Source organism: Chenopodium album, chromosome 24 (genome assembly GCF_948465745.1).
Source record: "Chenopodium album chromosome 24, dcCheAlbu1.1, whole genome shotgun sequence".
NCBI classification, from domain to species: domain Eukaryota; kingdom Viridiplantae; phylum Streptophyta; class Magnoliopsida; order Caryophyllales; family Amaranthaceae; genus Chenopodium; species Chenopodium album.
The window spans coordinates 6,420,325-6,443,652 of NC_137857.1; the positions used below are offsets into that span (position 1 = coordinate 6,420,325).

The 23,328-nt window shown below is 35.8% G+C and overlaps 2 protein-coding genes across 2 annotated transcripts; one reads left to right on the forward strand and one right to left on the reverse strand.

Moving 5' to 3' along the window:
- The first annotated feature begins 586 nt into the window (after positions 1–586).
- On the forward strand, positions 587–5,224 carry LOC145612664 (heptahelical transmembrane protein 2-like). Its single transcript, XM_081667987.1, has 4 exons — positions 587–1,009; positions 1,150–1,242; positions 3,033–3,108; positions 3,993–5,224. The coding sequence occupies exons 1-4, from the start codon at positions 771–773 to the stop codon at positions 4,662–4,664; spliced, it is 1,080 nt and encodes a 359-aa protein (XP_081524113.1). The 5' UTR covers positions 587–770; the 3' UTR covers positions 4,665–5,224.
- On the reverse strand, positions 5,062–22,315 carry LOC145612663 (protein REDUCED CHLOROPLAST COVERAGE 2-like). Its single transcript, XM_081667986.1, has 23 exons — positions 21,850–22,315; positions 21,312–21,373; positions 21,057–21,149; positions 17,814–17,886; positions 17,476–17,715; positions 15,219–15,283; positions 14,968–15,099; positions 14,841–14,882; positions 14,255–14,764; positions 13,991–14,148; positions 13,370–13,889; positions 13,149–13,211; positions 12,958–13,059; positions 11,790–12,110; positions 11,440–11,532; positions 11,257–11,358; positions 11,066–11,170; positions 10,400–10,533; positions 8,877–9,060; positions 8,632–8,763; positions 8,442–8,554; positions 7,828–7,909; positions 5,062–7,745 (listed from the first exon to the last, which is right to left on the reverse strand). Exons 1-23 carry the CDS (start codon positions 21,917–21,919, stop codon positions 5,595–5,597), a joined length of 5,547 nt encoding a protein of 1,848 aa, XP_081524112.1. The 5' UTR covers positions 21,920–22,315; the 3' UTR covers positions 5,062–5,594.
- Between the last annotated feature and the right edge of the window lie 1,013 nt (positions 22,316–23,328).

Here is a 23,328-nt window from a genome sequence, read left to right on the forward strand (position 1 = left end):
GAACTTCCGCCCAAAAATTCCGGAAGTTCCATGGAGGATCCGCCTGGAATTTCCGGATCCTCCATGGAACATCCGGAAATTCTGGGCGGATGTCACACTTCCGCCCAGAATTTCCGGATGTTCCATGGAGGATCCGGAAATTCCAGGCAGATCCTCCATGGAACTTCCGGAATTTTTGGGCGGAAGTTCCTGGATCCGAAAATAAAAAAAAAACAAATACCTCGTCTCCACCATCGCCGCCGCCGCCGCCGCCCCTGCCACCAGCGCCGCCGAAGGTCCTCCCTCCGAATCTCAGCCTAATCCGCCTCGAATCACCCATTTTCTTTTGTGTTTATGATGATTGTTGTTTTTTTAAAACTTGAAGAACAATTTTGGAATTTTTTTTTTTTTAAAAAAAATTGTTTTAGAGAGTTAGAGAGTAAGAGAGTTTGAGAGTAAGAAAGTTAGAGAGAGAAGTAAAGAAGTGAGAAATGTTGGTTAGAAAGGAAAAACCGTATTTATATATTAGGGGTAAAATTGGAATTTCAAGAAAAAAGGGGAGCGTTACCCGATAAAATGGGAGCGACAAATAACAACCCCCTCTAAAAATACAGTATACCAGAAATATCTCCCCCCAAATTTCCCACCCTCCCAAAATATCAGCTCAGCTAACTCGCGAAAAACAGAAACAGCAAAGTTAGTTAAGATTTAAGCACAGAAACTACGCCGGAATTTCAATTTCCCGATGATTCATCGCCGTAAACCCTAAAAATCCGATCAGATTCACAGAAATGAGCCGTAAATCAGTCAACAAACGAGAAAAAATCGATCGAGTTACGACAACGACAACAACAACGACGACGACGATGAGAGTGAAAAAGGTGGAGAAGAGATTATTGAAGTACGATGAATTGCCGGATTATATGAAAGATAATGATTTCATCTTAGATTATTATCGTTGTGAATGGCCATTGAAAGATACATTTCTCAGCGTTTTTTGTTGGCATAATGAAACGCTCAACATTTGGACGTTAGTAATTTTGTTAATTTCGTCATTTTTGTTTTCAATTCAATTGTTTATTGTTAATTTTTGATTGTTTGATTTTTTTTTTTTTTTTTTTTTTGAACGGATTTTTGATTGTTTGATTTGTGTATTATGATGTGAATTAGGCATTTGGGAGGGTTTTTGATATTCGCGGCGATGGCGGTGGCGACATTGATGGAGAGTTCTAAGGGTGATGGAGCTTTTTCCAATTTTTTTAGGTATTTTTTTACATTTTATTTTCTTTATTGGAAGTTGAATAAAGTGTTCATTTTTATAATTTGAGTTGTTCTATGTTCATTGAGGTGAAAGAAGCTTAAGAAGTTTATAATAAGTGCTTAAATGGTTAGTTAGTTAGTTGCTTGAAATTTTTACTTTTTTGAGTGTTTTAGTTTGATCGGCACATATGTCATATGTCAATGCGGAACTTTGACTAATGATATCTTTACTTATAGGGCCTTTTAGATAGATAGAAGTGTATGTTTTTGCCAAAACTAAAACTAGTGTTTTATTGGCCTTTGTTTGCACTATGGTTTCTTACTATTTTGAAGCAAAGGATATGGGGGAAACAAGTACAAATTATTACCTAGTGATTAGAGGTAACTTTGAAATAGGTTTGTTGTAAATCTTTATTGCCTAGGGGTGTCTAATTTGATGCCGGTCTTTTAATCAAACATTAATAATGTAATCTTCATGTACTTGGAATTTATAATTTTGAGATAGGTGTATAAGATTGTATTCATATTCGTTTACAAAAGAAAAACACAGGGTTTTTAGTCTTTGACTTGTCTTCCTTAATGCAAAAATAATAATAAGATGTATATCAAAACGAAACTAATTTCTCACGACTCACAGCTACATTTTTCTTCTGCCCTCCCCTTCCTTCACTCCTTACTCTCTTTTGATCAAATGATCTAGTTTTGCGCTATTTAGGATATTTTTTACTTGCCATGTTTCCATTATTAAGCTGGTGGTGAGTTGATTACGTGTGGTTCTATAGTTCAGCAGGGTGAATCTATATTCACTTTGCCTCCTTTCACATCCTCTCCCCTTCTTTGACCCTTTACTTCTTAACTTCTTTCTTAAATGCTGACAAAAAAGCTAGCCTATATGCCAAATTCCACCAAGCAACTTATGGCAGTACTCCTAGACACATTCCATCTTCAAGAGGCTGTATCAATTGACAAATCAACCAAAATCAAACCCTTAAAGATAAAATTATAATTAAAAATTATAGCAGACATCATTCATTGTAATTTGGGGGAAATCTTGAGTAGCTATATATCAACAATTTTTTTTTACCTTGAGAACTCATCACCTCATCTCAATCCAAGTTGTTTATAAGGAGATTAAAAATGGTGCAAGGATAGTTTTTGAGTGGTAACTGGTAAGTCTATAGTTAGGAATTGAAGGAAAAGCTATAAGCCTTTTTACAACTTAAAACAACAAATTATGAAACAAGATCATGATACGTATTAATTGACCAGATAGAGGACTGAGGACAAGAGAAAGAATGATGTACCTATCAGGGAATTTCACTACGTACAGATGTATCTGCACAATACATTTAGAGAGAGAGTAGTTGCATTTTTTCGGAGAAGAATGCCTACTAATTGATTATCATGATTTATCTATCATGTTATTGCTGTAGGATAAAAAAATTGGTTCCCTTTGGCTTAATTAACGTACTTGTCTTATTTTATTAATTTTTAGTCTAAAAAATTACGATTAAACGTTGACCATATACTTACATTTTTGTACAAGAAAATACATTATCAAGTGAAATATTCTATTACATGTCACAATGTGTATGATATACAATTTGAGATACTTAGTATTAATTAAATAAAAATAAAAGCATTTGGACTAATTCTTTCTGGTGTAGTTTGATCCATTCTGATTATAGCTAAAATATGTAATAAGTTTTTGAAATGAGATGAAGAGAACATAGTCAGCATGTCCAGTTTTAAAAAATGTACGATATAATCTAAATCTTTGTTTGTCGGCCCAGGACTACTTTCATTGCAACACCATTGATGACAATGTTGACAATGAATTGGAGCAATGGCTCGAGAAATATAACTCAGGTGAGTTTCACTTATTTCCACTTCCATTTTTGTATATCGTATGTATATCAATGTGTCATTTTCATTTTGAGCCAACTTGGTTCAAAGTAAGGTCTTGTACAATATGAATTAAATTGAATCATTAAGGCCAAGTCAATTTGTTTCAACTCAATATTTTCAAGCTTATAAAGAAAAGAGACATTGAGTAGATAGATTAACGTTCGTTTCAACTCAAAGTTTTTCTGAGGAACTGATTTTGACACTCTTTAGTTTGATTCTGACATTTTTTTCTTGAGTAGAGCATTGAAAACTGTGCTCTCACAATGGGAGTGCCCAAATAGTTTCCCTTTTTTCCCTAGACTAGATAATTCCCTTAGACTCATCAAAGAAACAATGAAAATCACTATTGCTATTGATACTTCTTATAATTGATAGATACACGTCGATCTAGAAATTATCTTCATTTGTAAAAAAGAAGCTCCATGTTATGTAATGCAACATAAGGCTGAACCAAGTGTCATTTCAAGGTCAAAGGTCATGTCTTATGCACATTGGCCGAGCGTTGTGTTTTGGTTTCATCATTAGCACTTACTCAATATGGAGCCTAGAAACAGTGTAACTTTGGATTGAAACAGAGTTATTGATTCTAGGTGCAGGGACTCCTTAAGCATTAAGTCAATATACCTCTGAGGCTCTGAGTGAATATATTGATTCTTTTTTGCCTTCTCCACTGTAATGTAAAACTTGACCAGATCAATCTTTCAAACTCTTCAAGAGAATATGTCAGCCAAAGAAAACAGGCCAAAAAGGAAACTAGTTCTAGTACAAGTTTAAAAATTCATAATGGCATTTTTATTTGGTTAAGTCTTGAACTGAACTCATGGTAATGCTTATTTCTCCTGCAGGGTGGACATCATAGGAACTTCTCAGATTCCTCACTGTTGGACACCAGCGCAGAAGGCACTGAACTCGTACCATTGTGGCCTTGGTTTGTCTTTCTAGCAGGGGCTATGTGTTGCTTGGTTTTCAGCTCTGTCTCTCATCTCCTTGCCTGCCATTCAAAGCGCCTGACCCGCTTCTTCTGGAGTCTTGACTATGCCGGCATCTCAGTCATGATAGTCTGCTCTTTCTACGCCCCAGTTTACTACTGCTTCTATTGCCAACCTTTGTTTAGCCTTTTATATCTCACTTCCATCACCATTCTTGGCATTCTTGCTATCATCACTCTCTTCACTCCCTCTCTCGCTCAACCTCGTTTCCGTGCTTTTAGGGCCTGCCTCTTTCTTGGAATGGGCTTCTCTGGGGTGATTCCTTCGGTTCATGCAGCTGCACTTCATTGGGATCATCCACAGCTGTTAGTAGCCCTTGGGTATGAGGTTCTTATGGGTATCTTATATGCCACCGGAGCTTGGTTTTATGTCAGTAGGGTTCCTGAACGATGGAAACCAGGTTTCTTTGATCTTGCAGGACACAGTCACCAGATCTTTCATGCGTTTGTTGTTGGAGCAGCTCTCACTCATAGTGCAGCCATTATGATACTTCTGCACTGGCGACAGGGCATGTCTACTTGTTTTTAGTTTGCAAACAACAGATAACAGCAGCAAAAATTCAGCTGTTTGGATTGTAATCAGGAACTTGTAGCAAATATACATTCTATAAAGGATGGTGATAGAAGTACTAAATCAATTGTCACTCAAGTTTGTAAAGTAAAGGCGGAGAAGGAAATGTTGGAAGAAGCTCCATTACTAACTGGTATATATAGCTAAATAAGCTTATTGCTTCTCAGAAACCTCATTATATTTTGTAAATCTTTAATTGATGGGGTCTTGATTCTTAAAGAGGACAATGATAAATACTTTTGTTTCAAGAAACATCAATTAGCTATAGGTAAATTTCATGCTTCATTTTTTAGTGTATGAATAATGTAATATTCTGAGCTCAATGCAAGTATCATGGATATGTATACGAAGTATATGATTGCAGAAAACGTTCTATTCAATTGAAAGCACAGCATTGCATATTAACACTGTTAAAAAATCTTTTACAAAAGGACCTTCAGCCACACCCTAGGGCTGAAGAGGAAAAAATGAATGCAAAATTGCCCAAAAAAAAAAAAAAAAAAAGAAAAAAAAAAGAAGTAAAACACTTTCCCAGATCTATCTTATTCTCTACTTGTACATTAAACAATTTCTATCAGCAAAATATTACACAAATTGCACTACATTGGATTATTTGTATTGTCTAGCATAAAAATGGAGCAGTACATTGTGCCAATGGTATGGTTGAACCTCATGCTCGTGAACTTGAAACACTCGGTATACACTACTTCCAAGTATAAACCAAAAGCACCTGTATAATGTATGCTTTGCATAACCAAGTCAGATCTGAACCAAAAGCATACTGCTTTTCAAAATATGCTCCTATTGATCACTTGTTAGACTGCTGCTGCACATCACGGGGCGGCGAAATGTGTTTGCAGAATTCTCTCTATCAACAAAACTATCTTGTTAACTAGTTACCTCAACAATTTCAACGTCATTGTCACTGTAATCTCCCCAACATTTACTCGGTTTTTTCTCAACTACGGTATGCTCATTTCCTGCTTCGGCGGCCACATCAACATCATCAGATAGAGCTGCTTTTGCAACAGGAAACTCTTTAGTCCCAGTTTTACCATTTACAGCTTCAGGTTTTTCTTCCCCTACTAGCTTATTCGACGCAGCTGTTTCTAAAAAAGGGTTCCCAGAATTTTCTTCAGTCACAACCTGATCATTGTTTTCAGCAGCAGTTTCAAACGAAGTTTTCTCTGATATTTCTTCAGTCACAACCTGATCATTGGTTTCAGTAGCAGTGTCTGATGAAGTGGTCTCCAACTTTTCTTTAGTGGCAAGATTTGCAATCTGGTTGTTTACAGCAGCAGTTTCGAACGAAGATTTTTCCGATTTTCCTTCAGTCACAACCTGATCAGTGTTTTCAACAGCAGTTTCAACAGGTGCAGCATCAGTGGATTCTGAAGAACCATTAGGAGATCCAGGGAACCCATTTTGAGCCTCTGGAATGCCATTTAAGGAGGGAAGGTAAGTATTAGGCGATGCAGCAACACCATTTGGAGGCATAGTAGCATAACCACTTGGAGACACTGGCATCCCATTTGACGGACCCATATAACCATTTGGGCTTACAGGGTATCCATTTGGAAGCCATGATGGAACAGGAACAAACTCCGCCGCATGTGGGTTCATTATTAAAGGAGGATTGAAGTGGTTTACATCCCCAACATGTTCTCCATTGTGAATTCCAGGTTTTAGGCGGTTCCCCCTGTTCCCAGACCTGTTATAATTCCCAGATAACCGTGGGCCATAAGGAACTCTGGCAGTAGCTGATTGATGGGGTGATCTACGGACAGGATTAACAGCCATCATGGGTGTTATGTTTACTGGTGGGGGTAGTAGTCCACCATGGTCTTTGAAACCTTGAACTGGCACGGACCCAAAAACCGGTACTGTCGATGGAGTATAAGGAGGGGCTGATGCAGAGAGTTTCTTGGTTGATTCCTTCCCACTTTCTTCTCCTTCCTGCTTCTCCCCTTCTGTTGGAGAAGGAATTCCATCGCTTTCTACTGTTAATTCAGCGCTGATTCCACTTGAAAGAGGCTGAGAGTCCGATGAACCTGCTGCCTCTGATTCTGAGACTTGTGTTTTTTCTGTGTCTCTGTTTTCCAAAATTTCATCATCTTTCAAATCTGAGGTCAATACAGTACTCAAACTTCCAGCTTCAGCACTTGTTTGGAACTGAGATTCTGTATCCTTGATCATACCGGTCTTAACTTCACTTGGCAGTACCTTTTCTGGGCCATCTCCAGATTTTCTTTCATCAATACTGGTAGTTTCTTCCACTTTCTCATCCTTAGGCCTCTGAGCTGTCTCTTCATCTGTAACCTCAACTGATGCTTTTTCTTCAGATTGAGTTGATTCTGGACCAGTGATCTCCTCCTTAGTTGATTGTTCTGCAACTGCCTTAACTATTGTTCCAGGTGGGGCAAGAGCAACTTCTTTATACGAGAAAAGTTTCCCACCTGTCTGAATATTAATTGAACTTGCAAGAGGAGGTGACTTGGGAACTTGCTCAACCAAAGCTGGACTAACTGGTGCAGGCTTGGCATTTACCACTTTCTCAGTTGCAGCAACTGAGGTGGCCGTGTTATTTTGCTTTGGACTAAAGCTTGTACTCTTGGTAAATTTTTTGGGGACTGATGGACTTATGACAGAAGACTCATTTGATGGAGTTTTCGGGGATGTAAAATTTGCACCTTTCCCTCGAAATCGAGTGTGTTGTTGGTTCACAAAATTTGTATTGAGTTTTGCTAAGCTTGGTCTCCGTGAAGTAGAAGGCTTGCGGCTTGTAGTTGACCTGCTTTTAGGAACAGCTTCTTGCCATCCTTCATCTGAAGTGTCATCTTGTGACTGATCATCATTCAGGATGGTTACGGTTTGGACACTCAGATTGTCTTCTTTTTCATGTGCAGGCTCAGAAAGATTAGGTTCGGATTTATTTTCCTTGTCATTGCTGCTCTCAGCTTGATAAATGGGTGATATGTTTTCATCTTTGGGTGACTCATCTTCAACTATTTCCCCGGTTTGCCCAGTTTTGCTCTTGACCTGTAAGTTTATTGTGTACTCTGTCAGTATCTAGCATTAATACTGAGACAATTTTGGTAGAAACAAATAATACTATAATCACCTTTGCACGAGCTTGTTTCCTTTGGGCTTCTCTCGCTCTTAGTTCTGCTTCTGGGGTTATATAGTCCAGAAGATCCGATACACTGTTTTGGAGTTCATAAACCCAAACATGATACTTTAGATGAAAAGATGAGCCTCAAAATAATCTGACAATACAAATTATTCATTTCTGGAAGTCATACTCAAACTTCCTGTGGCCCGTGAAAATACTATACAGATACTCCTTCCAGTTTTAATAGGCCAGATTTAATCCAAAGATACTTTTAAAACACTGAATTGAGATTCCATGTATACTCTTCTCGACATAAGTTTTTACATATTCACCAGGCCACAGCCCACAAGTAGTATGGGCAGGTACCGCAGGTTAAAAGTTTAACTTGCTTAATTAGAAAGGGCATACCAAAATATAAACCAGCCCTATAATTAAGGGATATATCCATGGAAGTATCAGATAAAGTAATAAAGGGCAATAACATCAAACTGAAAACAAATTGCTATCATTCTTCATTAATTTATATTTGCAAGGCAACAAATGATGAAGACTTGTGCACTTATTATGCAATTAGTTTTGAGATAAGATATTGGAAAGTTAGGAATCATTGAAATATTGAATACCTCAGGTGGCCTTTGCTAGAAATGGAGGCATCAGGCTTTGGGGTGCCATTACGAGCAGCTTCCTGCTGCTCTAGCGCCTTGGATTCAAAATATTCAAGCCATGCAGCCGCATCCTACAAAAAAATTTATGGATTGAGTCTATGCTCTGAGGGCTGTGATGACAAATCTTGAAGATTTCAAATATATTCACCTGAGTTCGTAGGTCTTCTGATCCAAGTTTTGCCTGCAGAATTTGTAGAGTAGTCTGCTCGTGCTGAACACTTAAGGAGTAAGCCTCCATCAAAGAAAGAGCAATAGCAATGGCATGATAACTCGCTGCAGTCTGTATGACAGAGATGGAAACAATGGTTTAAAGTATGTTTGAGTACAAGATGAGTTGAGTCTGTTGACTAAAGAATAATAATTGAAACAAGAGAGGGAGATGAGAAAGAAGACCTGGATATGATCAGCTCCAAGCAGTCTCTGGTTACACTTTAGAGCCTCATGAAGATATCTCAATGCAACATGAACATTCCCCAAACCTTCTTCCATCATCGCCACATTAATATATGTGGCAGCAGTGTTTGGATGTGAAGGACCACAGGTTAGATGCAACAGATATAGTGCACGATTGACATATCTGGATCAGCAAAATATGATGAACAGTTAGGTGTATTCAGCAACTTTCGGAAAAAAGCTATATGAATCATGCACAACAGTAGAATACGGCAATGGATGCACAACAGTAATATAGGATTAATCATAGTTTTGGTACTATATGCAGCAGACTCAAAATGATTGAATAGTAACAAGAAAAGACACCACTTCAGACTATCTTAAGAAGATGCCCCCAAAACTAGAGATTATTTCTGTATTTCTAAAAGGTCATTTTCTTTTTTTCCAAAAGTTTATATATTACTCTAGTGAATTTTATTTCTTTTTTTTACAGGGAACATCCTCAAAACATTTCAAGGCATATGCCAAGCCAATCATATAACACACCACCCATGAAAGATTGGATATTGCCCCAGGTTCAATAAGACTAGGAAGTTAACCCAGGCTGCAATCAGAGACGAGACAGGGGATGTTGAAATTATAATGGAGATAAAAGGGGAAAGGATAATATAAACTTGTATTCAATCCAATTCATAAAAGATACAAACTAGCCTTAAATAGAGAGTAAATCAACTTAATAAAGCTAATAATCCTACAAACAAACAACTAATACAATTACTACTAATAATGTGGAGGTTACTCCCCATTAGTCCATCACCACACTAACTTAATAAATGCAAAACTAGTAGTAACTAAAAATAAGAAAGTACTATCTTCCACTAACCACCATTTTGAAGCAGTACATCCAACAAGGGCTGCAGGTGTGCATCAGGTCAGCGAGAGGTTGTGTGCTGAGTGTACAGAACCTACTGCTGCCAGCTTTGGTGTAAGGATTGTGAAAAGGCTTGGGTTCAAGAATTACTTAGAGAGCCATGCAGTGAATGTAGGGCAAGTAATTCACAATGGTTGTATGGTTCACTCCTTTAGACTTTTTTTTCAATGATGTTACCAAAGATAGGCTACACTTTGATTTGTTAGTTACTTCTCGTGTGAAAAGGGTCGGGAATGCTGAATATGGTAGCCCACCTAGTGGAAGGATGGGACGCTAGTATTAACTTGGTACAGTGAATCTCCCCAACGTGACGTATTTGGTGGAGCTTAATAATTTTTCCATTAGGAGAAGAGAAAAATAAATAAATAAATAAAAAATAAAATAAAAAATTGATCACAGTTGTGTTCAGCATTCTTGTTTGAAAAAAAATTCCGAGTAATAACTAATCTCCTTTTCTCATTTAATATTAGAAATAAGAAACTACTTGCAATAAATCTAGAGTTTGAACATTGCATAAACTGAAGCCTATGTAAAAGCTCTTAAACAACAACAATAATAATAGGAAAAAAAATAAATAATAATAAATGCTCACTTCAGGGCTAGTTCTGTATGCTGAAGACGGTAGTAAAACACAGCTAAATCTCCATAACTCTTCATTGTGTCAGGATGATCAAGTCCAAGCTCTCTTTCATTGATGTCCAATGCTTTTTGCTGGTAAATTGTAGCCTACATAATATCACGTAGATCAATTAAAGCCAAATATTAGTAGTGAGAAAATGGAAGATGTTGGTACTTTTTTCAGTCATGTTATTCATGAGGATGCTGCTACTAGGAATACTATTTACAGGAAATGTTCCGGTCCCTATTCATCGCATTTAGAAGATGCTTCAGTGTTTGAAGCTGAAGTATTCTCTGATAAATTCAAGTTCTCTAATTTGTATGGCTTATTTAGAGGAATTGTTCAGGAGCTTCTCATAGCAGTTAGCACTTAGCAGATGCTTCAGTGTTTCATGCTAAAGTAAACTTTGATACATTAAAATTCTCTAATTCATACAGCTCAGAATAGTTCAATGCTAGTGCTACAAGCTTAATTTGAGCAGGAACAACAAACTTTGATATGTAAAGAACCTAATCCCTTGGTAACATTTAGTACAAATTGCCCCAAAAGTTGAATGAGGGTCAACACTCAAATGCCTGAATTTGTTATATACATATATAAAGTTCCTTAAAACTAGACTTAAGTTCACAAGTCACATACCTGATTGAAATCTCCAGTATGGTAGAGCACAACCGCTAAAAGACTATATGCTCCGGCAGTCATGCGATGATAAGGACCACAAACTGAAACAAGCTTGGAGAGTGCCTTCACATAAAAATAGGAATTAGGACTATCAGGTTTAGTAAAAGCTTTTCTTAACTTAATTTGCATGAAAAAGAAATTATCAAAACCTTAGTCCCATAGTTGACAGCATCTTCCAATTTGCCTTTGTCCAAGGAAGTTTTTGATGACTCTAGCAGGGTACGCCCATCAGCAGAAGAACAAGCGACATGCTGCAGAATCGAACTTATAAGTAAATACAACAAAAGGATATCTTTAAAAAATTAAGTAATTTTTTGCGACCTTCATTGTACCTTATATACAGGAATCATGCTTATGATGTCCGACTTCCTAAATGGGCAGTTGGTGTCCACTTCATAGTCTCTTGGAACAAGCTCAAGTCCAACCTGCCAAAAATGACTCCAATATGGTTTAGTGGTAAAATTCTTCTAACTACTCTCTTTTGAAAAGTTGTCACCTTTCACAATAATTATTTATGCTTGGATTTCTGAATATGCCTTAGTTAAATTCAGAGGCGGGAAAACATGTCCGAAATCAGTCAGTCAATCACAGCGATCTTAGAGAGTAAGACATTGAAAGTTTGGGACAAAGTGACAACAAATTCAGGACGGAGGGAGTATATGACATGGTTAGCAAAATGAACCTTGTGGCTAAGCCCACGGAGGATGGCAAATTTTCTAAGATCTTGGCAGGTTTCTTGTTTCCACTGCCAACCAAACCTCTTCAAAAGAAATGTTTCCACCCATTTCTGTTTCAGGTTATCATCATTGACAGTTTCTTCATCAGCACTCTCAGAACATGGTGATCCAAGCAATACATTTAAGCATGCTGCTACTGCACTCGATAATTCAGAAGCATCATTAACTGCCGCAACAACAGCTTGCAATACATGTTTATAGGCTCGAACAATCATTTCATGCACACACAGAGACTGTACATGTGGGAGTTTGTCTGCAAGTTCAACCTGGAAAAGGAAGCAAAAACAATAAGATATGGTGTTGAAAATCATGCTAATCATTAAGCATAAAAAAGTCAGACTGAATATAATGAAGATAACCAAAAAAGAAAACTCCTTTAATTGTCCAGAATTAAAGAGGATGCTATATGCAGACAATGAAAAGCATGGACTGAATTGTGGACTGTTGACAGTAGATGATCTTGCATCTCATTCATAATTCGCTTAATCAGTCACTAGAATATATTGGAAAAGGATCAAAATAAGGTGAAAACAATGTGCAGATGCAAAATAGAACAAAATCATTTATAATCTCTGCCCTTGCTTAATTTATCATTAGTGGAAGTTCCATCCAGAATAAAAATTACACACATGGCTCTAATTCCATATACAGGCAGAATAATAGCTTCACCACTCCCTGACTGCTCTTTCTGTACACTTCAGGTAACGTCTTACAGATCAGTCAGCAGACAAATTTTCTATTATTCTCATATCTAAACATATTGTAAGTAAACTACTAGTATTATCAATAAGCTGTACGATATAAATACAAACATCCAAGAAAATTCTGTTTTGACCTCAATATAGGCACAAACATGTAAGCAAATCATGTCCAGTTCATTTAATTGTATATTTGGGATGGCTTAAGTGAAAGTCACATCCAAGGAAATTCTAAAGCACTGTAGCATTATTCTAAGTATCCAACAGTCAAACGCCAGAGCAGCCCTGGATCAAGTAACTCATCCAGGAGACCAGGACAACTATTAGTCCTACATGCGGAAAATGGAAACAATACTAAACATAGAGCTCCTACCAGAAAGGACTAGAAATAACTAGAAAAACATGGAGGAATTACCACTCGTCCTAGAGAGCACATCTTCAAGCCCCTTGTATGCATAAAATCAGTTAGTGTCCTTCCATCAACTGGAGATAATTCCAGAGAGGCAAAATCTGCCACCTAAACAAATGGAAGTCATAATACGCATATTAAGCAGTTGAACTTAGATCAAGTGAAATTAGGAAAACAATAAAGAGAGAAAGACCAACCAGTTTCGGAAGGGCTGTATCAGCATAGTATTTATGTGCCATTTCAATAAGTTCATCAGGTGCCTGACAGTGTAAATGGTATAACATCAGTATGGATCATCACCACACTAGTCTTTTAGGTTATCAACTGAGTCAAATGAACCATGAGAACTTCCCATGCACTTAAAGCAACACAAGAAAGAAGCAAAACTGAATTTTATAATGATTCATATGGAGATGACCTTCAAATGAAGACCAGTCTCTGATTCTTTCAAACGTAAATATGCTGTCTCTGAAATTAATTTTTTCCACAGGCTTTCTCTCTCCGCAGCAAGTTTCTCCAGCTCCTTCTGATCAGACCCATCTGATTTTTTGCTCATGTCTAGTCCATTTTCTGCAGTAACTTCTTTACCGTGCTCATTTTTGTTGTGCTTTTCATCAATTCTCTTTTTAATTTCCTTCAATAGCACCCCTTGCTTTCCAAGACCCTTTACAACTGGCTCAACCTTAGCCTCCTCAGTCTTCTTGGACTCTGCTTTTCCTGATGCCTGATTTTGCAAATGCTGCACCCAACAAGCACCAAGCTCCCACCTTATTGGCTTCACAGTTCTAGTACTTTCTGCCTCTAACTTTGATATACTCTCAGCCATCACTTTTCTGACCAAAAACCTACCAGAACGCAGTTCTTCTTGGTCGGTACTTTGTGATCGCTGAGGAGAAGTAGATGATGGTGATAGTGGCTTATGCAACAGCATTCTCAAACTGGTAAAACAGCCAAGTTTAGAATGAATTATTAATCATTATGCCACAGCTGCCGAGATGTTTGAAGAAACATAGCTACTATGCAAAATTTATGCACTAACCTATTTACATTCAAAGCATTGGCACCACCTTCAGGTTGGTCCTCAATCTCAATGTCTTGGGGAATAGGTTTTCCCTCCCAATTTACCTCAGAAGAAACTTTCACAACAGCTGTATAGCCACAATGTCTAACAACAACAACAGCTAGTGTAGGAGTGTCCTGGCATAATAAACAGACATTTTGATCATTTAAGCATTATTACAAAGAAAATAATAGAACTCTTAAATCGGAATATCATAGCTTCAGATGATTGGAAAATACTAACATGAACTGTAGCACTCTCATCAGCAGTTATTCCTTTGATTAAATTTCTACGGGCAAGCTCTTCTTGGGGCAATCCAAGAACTTGACTACCATCATTCTTGCAGTCTAACTTTGTACTAGCATCAGGTACATCTTTTGAAATCGTAATTAGCAAATCTCCAATTTGTTCCTCATGTACATCAACAGGAATGGTGGGATTGCTTTGGATGATATTCTTAATAGCAGCAACAGCTTTAAAGACTGAAACGTCGACAAATAAACTATGGAGGAGAAATGCTTTCCTGTCTCGGATTTGCCTTTCCTCTGCTGTTTTGCAAGGCATTGCTGCCAAGATTGCAAACTCTTTTGCCCATTTTCTGTGGTCATGCTTCCCGTCTCTTCCTTGGCCCCCTCCATTCCCTCCCCAGTTTTCATCTTCCACAGGAAGAGGTGGGAAAATAGAAGGGTTATCAGCAACCACTGGAGGGACAACCCATGTATTTGCGCGAAAACCATAAGGTAGGTTTCCAAACTGAGAGGAAATATTCAAATTATACACTTATCTCCTCTTAAAGTCTAATTTGGCAATGATATTGAAGTCTAATTACCTTGTTATGTTCCGTAAAAGCTTTCATAAGAGCCTTGTATGCCTGCATAAAAGGAAGCAATTGAGGTAAAGAAAGTCGACAGTGCAACTAAACAATAACCTATCAGCAGGTGGTAACATCACATTACCGCATCAAATACACGGCTTATTTGCTGCAATAGGCCAACCACTGAGTGACAGCTAAGGTGTCGTCGCCCTGAAGGATAGAATCCTTGTCGAGAAGCCACAATTGTCATAGGTTTTCCACTACAAACGCGGACCTAAAGATATACATGGCACATAAACTCAGCTATATTAGGCTATAAAGAAACTCTTAATGAAAGAAAGAAACCTGCAGGTGTTTCAATCAAATAGTAAAGACTAATCAGAAAATGCTTACATCAATTTGAAAAAAATCGTCTTCTGTTTTGTCCTCAAGGAACGGGCGATTAGATCTCCTAATATCTACAAGAGATATAAATATATATAATATAGGTCTTCGATCAAGATGTGAGTGGAAAATGTAGCTAACAAAAACATATTCAAACAATGTTGATGGAAAAAATTGTTGTTTGACATTAATTTGGAGGTGCACAAATGATAAATTCCTACCCATTTTACAAGAATGCTATTGCTTGTTCATCCTGCTATTATTTTTTTTTTCTTTTTCCATCCAAAATTAGTTCCTTCTTAGGAAAACAATGATCAAACATGCACCTTAACACCCAATAGAAAAAGACAAAAAGATTGGTTTGTGAGTACATTCATGGGCACTAGGCACTCCCATGGCCAATTTTGAGGCAATCATAATGTTTGTTCCTTGAGGTTCTCTTCAGAAGCTTACAGGAGCCTCAACATGGACTTTAAAGAGTGCAATTATATATTCTAAATGAGGAGCATCCTAAGCTATCCCACAAATGAACCTTGAATTTGATCTCAAATAATACTTCTCTAAAAGTAAATTGGCTACAAGCCTACAAATCTCTCAAAACACAGAATAATCCCAACTATTTGAAGTAGAGGGAAAATAAAAACCTAAAATATCATATTGAGATTATTAGGCCTTATTATAAGGTATTATTAGACCTTATCATCTTATGTGAACTTATTAGCCCTTATCTTATTAACATATTAACCCTTATTAATATAGAAAAATACTCCATTTGCTCCAAATTAGTTTTTAGACTTCACCTTTCCATTTGTCCCAAATTAATTTGACACTTGTATTTTGGAAAAGATCCCACTATTACATTAATCCATTACTCTTCCACTAAATAAAAGTTTAACCATACCTTTCATAGCTATCTAATTTTTAATACTGTACTCAGAGTCTCAGACTACTCACTACGGAGTATCTTCTTTCATAGCTACTTTTTCAATGAATTAACCATTGATAATCAAAGAATCTATCACTTAAAACTATGTGTCATAAAAAGTGTCTAAGCTCGAAACTAATTTGGAATGTATGCCGTACATCAATCTTTCCTCTTTTATTGAAGAAAATTAATCAACTTACACTTAAACCCTACATATTTTACCCCAAAAATCTTCATTGCATGTGTACTTCATAGCTTGCAAAATGCAAGCAAGAATATTTTTTTTTTTTTTTTTGTGGCTAATTTGCTCATATGAAACTTCCAAAAGAGCAAATGATTAGATCAAGGTACAACTAGTTGTAAATAAAATCCCAACTTACTACTACTGAGACATATAACAAGTGTGTTCTTTTTCATTACTTTCGATTATTACATTTTTTAATATATAATACATGAGCATTGAATATTTATTTTTATATAAGCATTGTACTTAGAGCAGCTACAACTGTTTACGATTAGTATGTTTAGTATTTTCAATTAGATGGCTCCGGGGCATGCCTCGGGTCGAGCCCACGTGTTTTGGGATTAGTTAGGCCCATCCCTTGGCCCGACCCATGAGTTACGTGTTGGGATGAAATTTTCAAAAGATTGGCCAGTCCCCAAGCCGTGCCTATGCAAAATTTCATTGATTTCAGTGTGCTTTTTCATGTCAGGCTAGGTCATGCCGTGTCTTGTCGTGCTTCTCCCAAATAAAGGTGGCTCAGGCTAACATAGTAATGTGCTGTGCTGGGCCCACATCATGCCCGTGCCATGCTTTTTTCGTGCTGGGCTTTGTGCCGGCCCGGCCTAACCAATGTCATTTTTAGTTGTAGCTAGAGACATGCTTATAACTTTGAAAATCCCCTATCTACTAGCTTAATCATTAAAGCTAAAAAAAATATGAATCTAGTTCTTTTTTATATATAGGATAAAAAAAATAGCTTGACTAAGCTAATTTGCTAGAATAATTACTAGGGTCCGTTCACTTCAGCTTAATTTCACTTCAGTTCAACTCCAATCACTTCAGTTCAGTTTAGTTCACTTCAATTCAGCTCATTTAAGTAAATATGAACAGACTCTAGTCAAAATAAAGGGTTGATACATCAATAAAAGTAAACTTAAAAAGCTAATTAGGATATTAAGGCTCCTTTAAATTACAAGTTACATAGTAGTAACTAACCACTGACACAAACTAGCTTAATTGCTAATTAGCTTATCATTGGAATTGCTCTAAGTTGTAACGAAATAATTAATTAAGCTTGAAATAAATGATTAAAGAAAAAGAGAGTAAAGAGAACTAACATTGAATAGGAGGAGTGAAATTAGAGAAAGAGAAGAAATCGTAAAACTGTCCCAACCGCGGCGGCGGACACATGTTCACCTCTCCGGCCGCCGCCGCATCATCTTTCTTCTCATTTTCCTCGCTTTTTGGGCCGGGTTCTTTCTCTTTCCGGCCCGATTTCGGCCCGAATGCTGTGGTGCATGCCACGATATCCAGTAGTCGTCTGACATGTACAACGGCGTCGTTTTCGGTATAATCCTCTGTTGAAAAAAAAAAAAAGAAAAAGAGTATTAGGTGTTAGATTAACTGATTAAGGAATGAAATGGAGCTATTAAGAGAGGATTAGATTAGAAATTACCTTCGGTGATGGTGAGATGACAAGGTTTGAGAGAAACAATTTCCACCGTATCCTTCAGTTTGGGTCCCCTCACCTGTTTTTAAAAAGGGTATAATTGGAAATTAAAAAATTTTCCTTTACAGCGTCTTGTGCGCTTGTAACCGCTTGTAAAACAACAACGTAACCCCTTTAAAACTGACTGAGTAACTCCTTTAACAACGTAACTCCTATAATACTGACCGAGTAACTCCTTTAACACTAATTGAGTAACGCTATAACGCTGATGAAATAACCCTTGTGAATTATGATGACTAGGCCACAAGATGTGACCATGCTAATTTTTACAATATTTTTATTATTTTTTTTTTTTTGATGTAAATGAGGGTCAAGCCTATTTATTAAAGCAAGGAAATAGATCAAACTATAAGTCGTGGCCAAGCCACTCCAACAACATCTTCCTAAGAAGATTATTTATTTTGATCGGAAGAACGTTAAAATGATTAATATCCACTTCTAGAATGACCCTCATATTAGCACATTGTTGCGACCTCTCATAATTAAAAGAATTAATTTGAAAAAATAAATAAATTTAGTGTCAGTTCCAAATTTAATACTTCCTCCGTTTTTATTTAGTTGCAACACACCCCTTTGGCACGCATGTTAAGGAAGATATTAGACTAGGTAAACGGATAAATTAATTTTCAAAATTCTAACACCTATAAAAAGAAAGAGATAAGTTACTACGGTTTAAATTTCATAGCTTAATTCATTCTTTTACCTAGTTTAATCACCTCATCGTTAAGCGTGATAAAAGGTGTGTTGCAAGTATAAAAAAAACAGAGGAAGTATGTAGTACTCCACAGCTAATCAATAGTTTAATACTCCTAGTAGCGAGTGTGCCACATTGCTAATGCTAAGAGCATACTAGGCCATCAAGATGCTAAGCATGTCGTGCACAAGTTATACCAACCTTACACATTCTGAATCACAATATTTAGACACAACAAGCAACCACTAGGGTAGGTGGTGTGAGGGATGGCAATTTAATCCGAGTTCGATTCGAATTCAATCCGATTTGAAGAAAAAAATCCGCAAATCCGTTTAAAATAAGTCCGAATCCGAATAAGAGGCTAATCGGACTTAGACCCTACGCAAAGGCTAACGGACTCCGATCCGAGTCCGAATCCGAGAGTATGAGCATATGCTTTATAACTTGGACAACTGTTTGTTTGTTTTGTAGCAAAATTTTGTTATGTAACTTAGTTTATAATTTAAATATATTATGTTTATACTTTACTTGGTATGAGAATACAAGCAATTATAGGTACATGACATTACAAAATTTTTTTAAAAAAAATAGGATTATTTCGAAGGTTCGTATAAATAGACCGGATTCGAATCCGAAATCACGAGTCGGATCGGATTCGAACTCGAATTTTTCAAACTCGGATTCGAATCAGAGTTTAGGGTCCGTTTACTAAACGGATGAGATTCTGATTTAGCCACATCCAACCCGAATCCGATCCGTTGCCATTCCTAGTCCGATGGGCGGATGGCTTTGGTCTTGTGATTTTGTGAGTACGTGACAAGTTATGTTAACGTGTGCATCGTGTGACATGATTCCCTATAATTTCTATTTGACTATTTTAAATGTAATAGTTAAGTAGAATTTTTCTAGAAAATGAAATATTATGGAGTCATTTAATAAGAAAAAACATAGGATTATAAGAACATGTAAAATTGCGAAAGATTTTTATCAAATGCTCCCATATGTAAGGTTGTGTACTCTTTATACAAATTGATTAGACATGACTATCCTTATATTTGATGTTGTATTTACACCTTATTAAACCTGATTTTTCTTTACTAGCTTTGAAACTAATTTTTAACATGAACATAATACACCTTGATTGAGTAGAATCACGTGAAGATTTTTACTTTCTACAATCAACCTAATTATATGCATTTACTATTTTAATTTTTCAAATATTGGTTTCATTTATTTAACCAAACAACTACCATACACGGAGTATAATCTTATAGAAAAGGAAAATTTTAAATGATATTATTTTATTAGAGCTTACATTACTTTCTTTACTTTTTCAGATTATGCATGTTTATTAAAAGCAAAGGTACTCAAGTCACACATAAAATTATGAAAAAATAGGTAATTAAAAAAAATTATGAAAATATGTTGCATATTATTTAGCTAATTATTTAATTTAGTTCTGTTGGACATTTATAGGTAAAAAAAAAAAAAAGTACTATTTTCCTTTTTTTTCCTCCAATACAGGCATAATAAATTTCGTAATTCAATGAACAATATAATAATAATAATCTCAAATTACATGCAATTACCCGAGCGTCATCCAAGTCAATAACTAGTTAATTATGTAAATTCCCAAAAATAGAATATATAGTATGCACAATACACTGATCAAAATTTTGTGAAAATAATTTAATGGGTAGGACAAAGTTTAATCATATATTTTAAATGTTGTCTTTATTTTGAAATAAATGGAGTTTAATTGTTAGCTATTGGAGATCTAATAGCATAATTGCACTCATTTCATTTCCACACAATCACATCCATTTTCATTCTTATTGCCCTTATGATGGACAATTTTTAAATGATTGTTCAAGATGGAGTTATTAATTATTAGTCATTTAGTGATCTACATATTAACAACTAACCCACATTTGACCTACTATGGTCTCTGGAGTATATCATATTTATGCATTCATCAATAAATATTTTGTCACACCAAAAGATATACTAACGTGTTTAAAAAAACTTCATATAATGAGAAGGTACTGTTCCTTTACATATAGTAGCTAGGAGGTTAAATGGCCTTATTTAATGGCCAAATTATTATGTGATAAGCTATCACACGATATATATTAATTCGTACAAAATAGTAATTGTTTTTTGTGAAAAAATTGTAAAATTAGGGTATTGTCATTATCGTGTATAATAAAGCTAGTCATGCCCAAAATTCACAAAAGCCAACTTCAATTCGCAAAGAGTGTTTATTTTGTTCTGTACAAAGTCTTATAAAACGAGTGCATTGTATAGTTAGTTTAATCATGCCCCAAATTGCATAACAATTAACTTCACATAGAGCGACTTTTATGTAATTTGAGATAATTAAATTACCCGGTAATCAATTACGACGACTATTGAAGAACAAATGAAAGGAAAAAAAGAAATTAAAAACAAGAAGCATGGTCCAATAAGGAGAATGTAAGTAGAAAAAAACGAACCTCGTGAGATAGGGAATAATTGGTTAAATGACATGTCTCAACATGCACTGCTAACAGCTTTCGCACATCCAAAATCTTATCAGTAGATATCCCCTACATCCAAAAGTGCCCACACAAAACTTAGCGAAAATCTCATCCTCTAAACAACTATTTATTTTTCCAAATTCTTTTAACAAATCTTTTTAATTTCAATATATGTTGTGTATATAATTAACGAGTTTATTGTATTGCAATAAAAATAGAGCGAGTACGTACCTTGAGGGTAACTCGACTGTCATTTGGAGTGTCAACTGTTACTTCAATTACCGTCGGTAAAACTGTATAATTTTTTTTTTTTAAAAAAAAAAAATTTAAACTAGTTACGTTCAAACTTAATATCGAGTAGTAATAACGAACCCAAATGAAAATGAATACATTTTAACTGCTATGATTATACGTGTAATGCCACTCACGTAATACTTGAAAATTGAACAAAATCTTGATTATTTACGGAGTATATTTCAACTATAACAAAATAGATTCATTTTTAGCGTTCAAACATTATACGAAAGAATATTTTTTACGTGATGCAACCAATTAATGTTCAACCAAACGTGACTTTTAATATATTAATATTTTAATTTGATTCTCTACAACCTTCGATTTTTTTCTAAGGTCGTGAGAGAGTTTTTAAAATTTTGCTGACGTGATAAAACTGTTGAATTATGAAAAATCCGTTCGGATATAGAAGAAATAAAAAATTTCAATAATAAGCTAACTAAAACTTATAAAGTTATAATGAAAACATCAATACCTTTTTCTTCCTTCTTCTTCTTTTCTCCTTTAGCCTTATTTTGCTTAGCCTTACTAGCCTTTGGAGCCATATCTTACAACCTCTCTTATCTCTTCAAACTCTCTCAATTCAACAAATACTCGAGTTCATAAAACAAAAAACACAAGACTTTTTAATTTGGAAGTTTATCAACAAAAACCATGCATTGAAGCAAATATAGCTAGCTCGATTCTTGGAGGCGAATTTTCGAGGATAACAAATGTATTTATGAACAACAATATAGTGATGAAAAAGATATCATAGAAAGAGTAACATATATAAGCAAGACATGAAGCAATAAAAGGAAGAGAGAAGGCTAAAGATAGAAGCTAAGATAGGAAGATAAGGTAAGAGTATGTAACGAGAGAGCTAGCACTTTGAAGTTTAAGGGTGGTGTTGTTTTAATTGGAAGAACAAACAAAACTAATAAAATGGTGGGAGGATGTAGAGAAGGCCAAATTATTAAGGACCATACAATATAATTTTATATTTTCTAGTTACTTATATACTTAGAAATAAATAGGTGACACAAAGTTGAGACAACATTCACATTCTATCTTTTATAATGGCTATCATTTTCATGTATGTTGTAGTTGGATGGGTCACAGTTTTTTGGGTGAAGAAAGTTTTGTCCAAATTTGGGAGTGGTACTTTGGTCTTGGGGTGATTGGGTCATTGGGAGCTGCGGCTTATCAAAAAGGATTATCTGGATAGTTTCTAGCCTGTGGCCTCTTAAGTGTGGATGCCATGTGGCGACGAAATTTTAATTAGTGGTCGTGAGAGGATTATTAGTTACAGAGTAATATCGCTTCTTTAGTTTATAACAATAGGTAATGTTGCATATATTTTATGTTTGAATCTATTAAAACTTTGCTTACGAACAATTTTTCTGTTACATTTTTGTGAAACTCCTCAAATTGGAGTGATTTCCATAAACCTATAACCTATATGGAAAATCCTTACAAGGACATAGGAGATCGATGGAGGGAATGTCCCTCCATCTCCCCCCACAAGTGGTTGGGGGCTCGATCCTCATCCCCCCATTCCCGTAATAGGGTGAGGAAACCCCCCCCCCCCACATATCTTAATGTTTTAATTTTTTTTTTCTGGAAAATCCTTACTCATGAGTCTTACAATCTTACTGCAGTATCTGTTTTGTCTGCTTGTGGACGTAATTAATACATTATTAGTGACCTTATCATTTGTGTATGTTCTTTATTGTTGCTCTTTATTAATATCTATTGCAAATGTCATAATAATATACCAAAGGTTCTTGAAAGAGCATATACAACACTACAACATTCACCTTTTATATTTAGGATAGGACTTTGATTACTCATTTACCTAAGTTTAATTTACTCCACTTTTATTTCAATTATCTATCCCTTAACTGTTTTTAGGGTTGTTCACCCCTCCAAAACTGAACCTGACCAAACCAATTTGGACTAGATCGAAAATAGG

What these genes read in the sequence shown, in the direction of transcription:
- LOC145612664 (XM_081667987.1), top strand. Translation starts at nt 771, where the DNA reads ATGAGCCGTAAATCAGTCAACAAACGAGAAAAAATCGATCGAGTTACG. An exon ending in GAAACGCTCAACATTTGGAC is followed by an intron (nt 1,010 to 1,149) that starts GTTAGTAATTTT and finishes GATGTGAATTAG; the next exon opens with GCATTTGGGAGGGTTTTTGA. An exon ending in GCTTTTTCCAATTTTTTTAG is followed by an intron (nt 1,243 to 3,032) that starts GTATTTTTTTAC and finishes TTGTCGGCCCAG; the next exon opens with GACTACTTTCATTGCAACAC.
- LOC145612663 (XM_081667986.1), bottom strand. Translation starts at nt 21,919, where the DNA reads ATGGCTCCAAAGGCTAGTAAGGCTAAGCAAAATAAGGCTAAAGGAGAA. An exon ending in ATACAGCCCTTCCGAAACTG is followed by an intron (nt 13,060 to 13,148) that starts GTTGGTCTTTCT and finishes CCATTTGTTTAG; the next exon opens with GTGGCAGATTTTGCCTCTCT. An exon ending in TTGGAGCTGATCATATCCAG is followed by an intron (nt 8,764 to 8,876) that starts GTCTTCTTTCTC and finishes TCTGTCATACAG; the next exon opens with ACTGCAGCGAGTTATCATGC.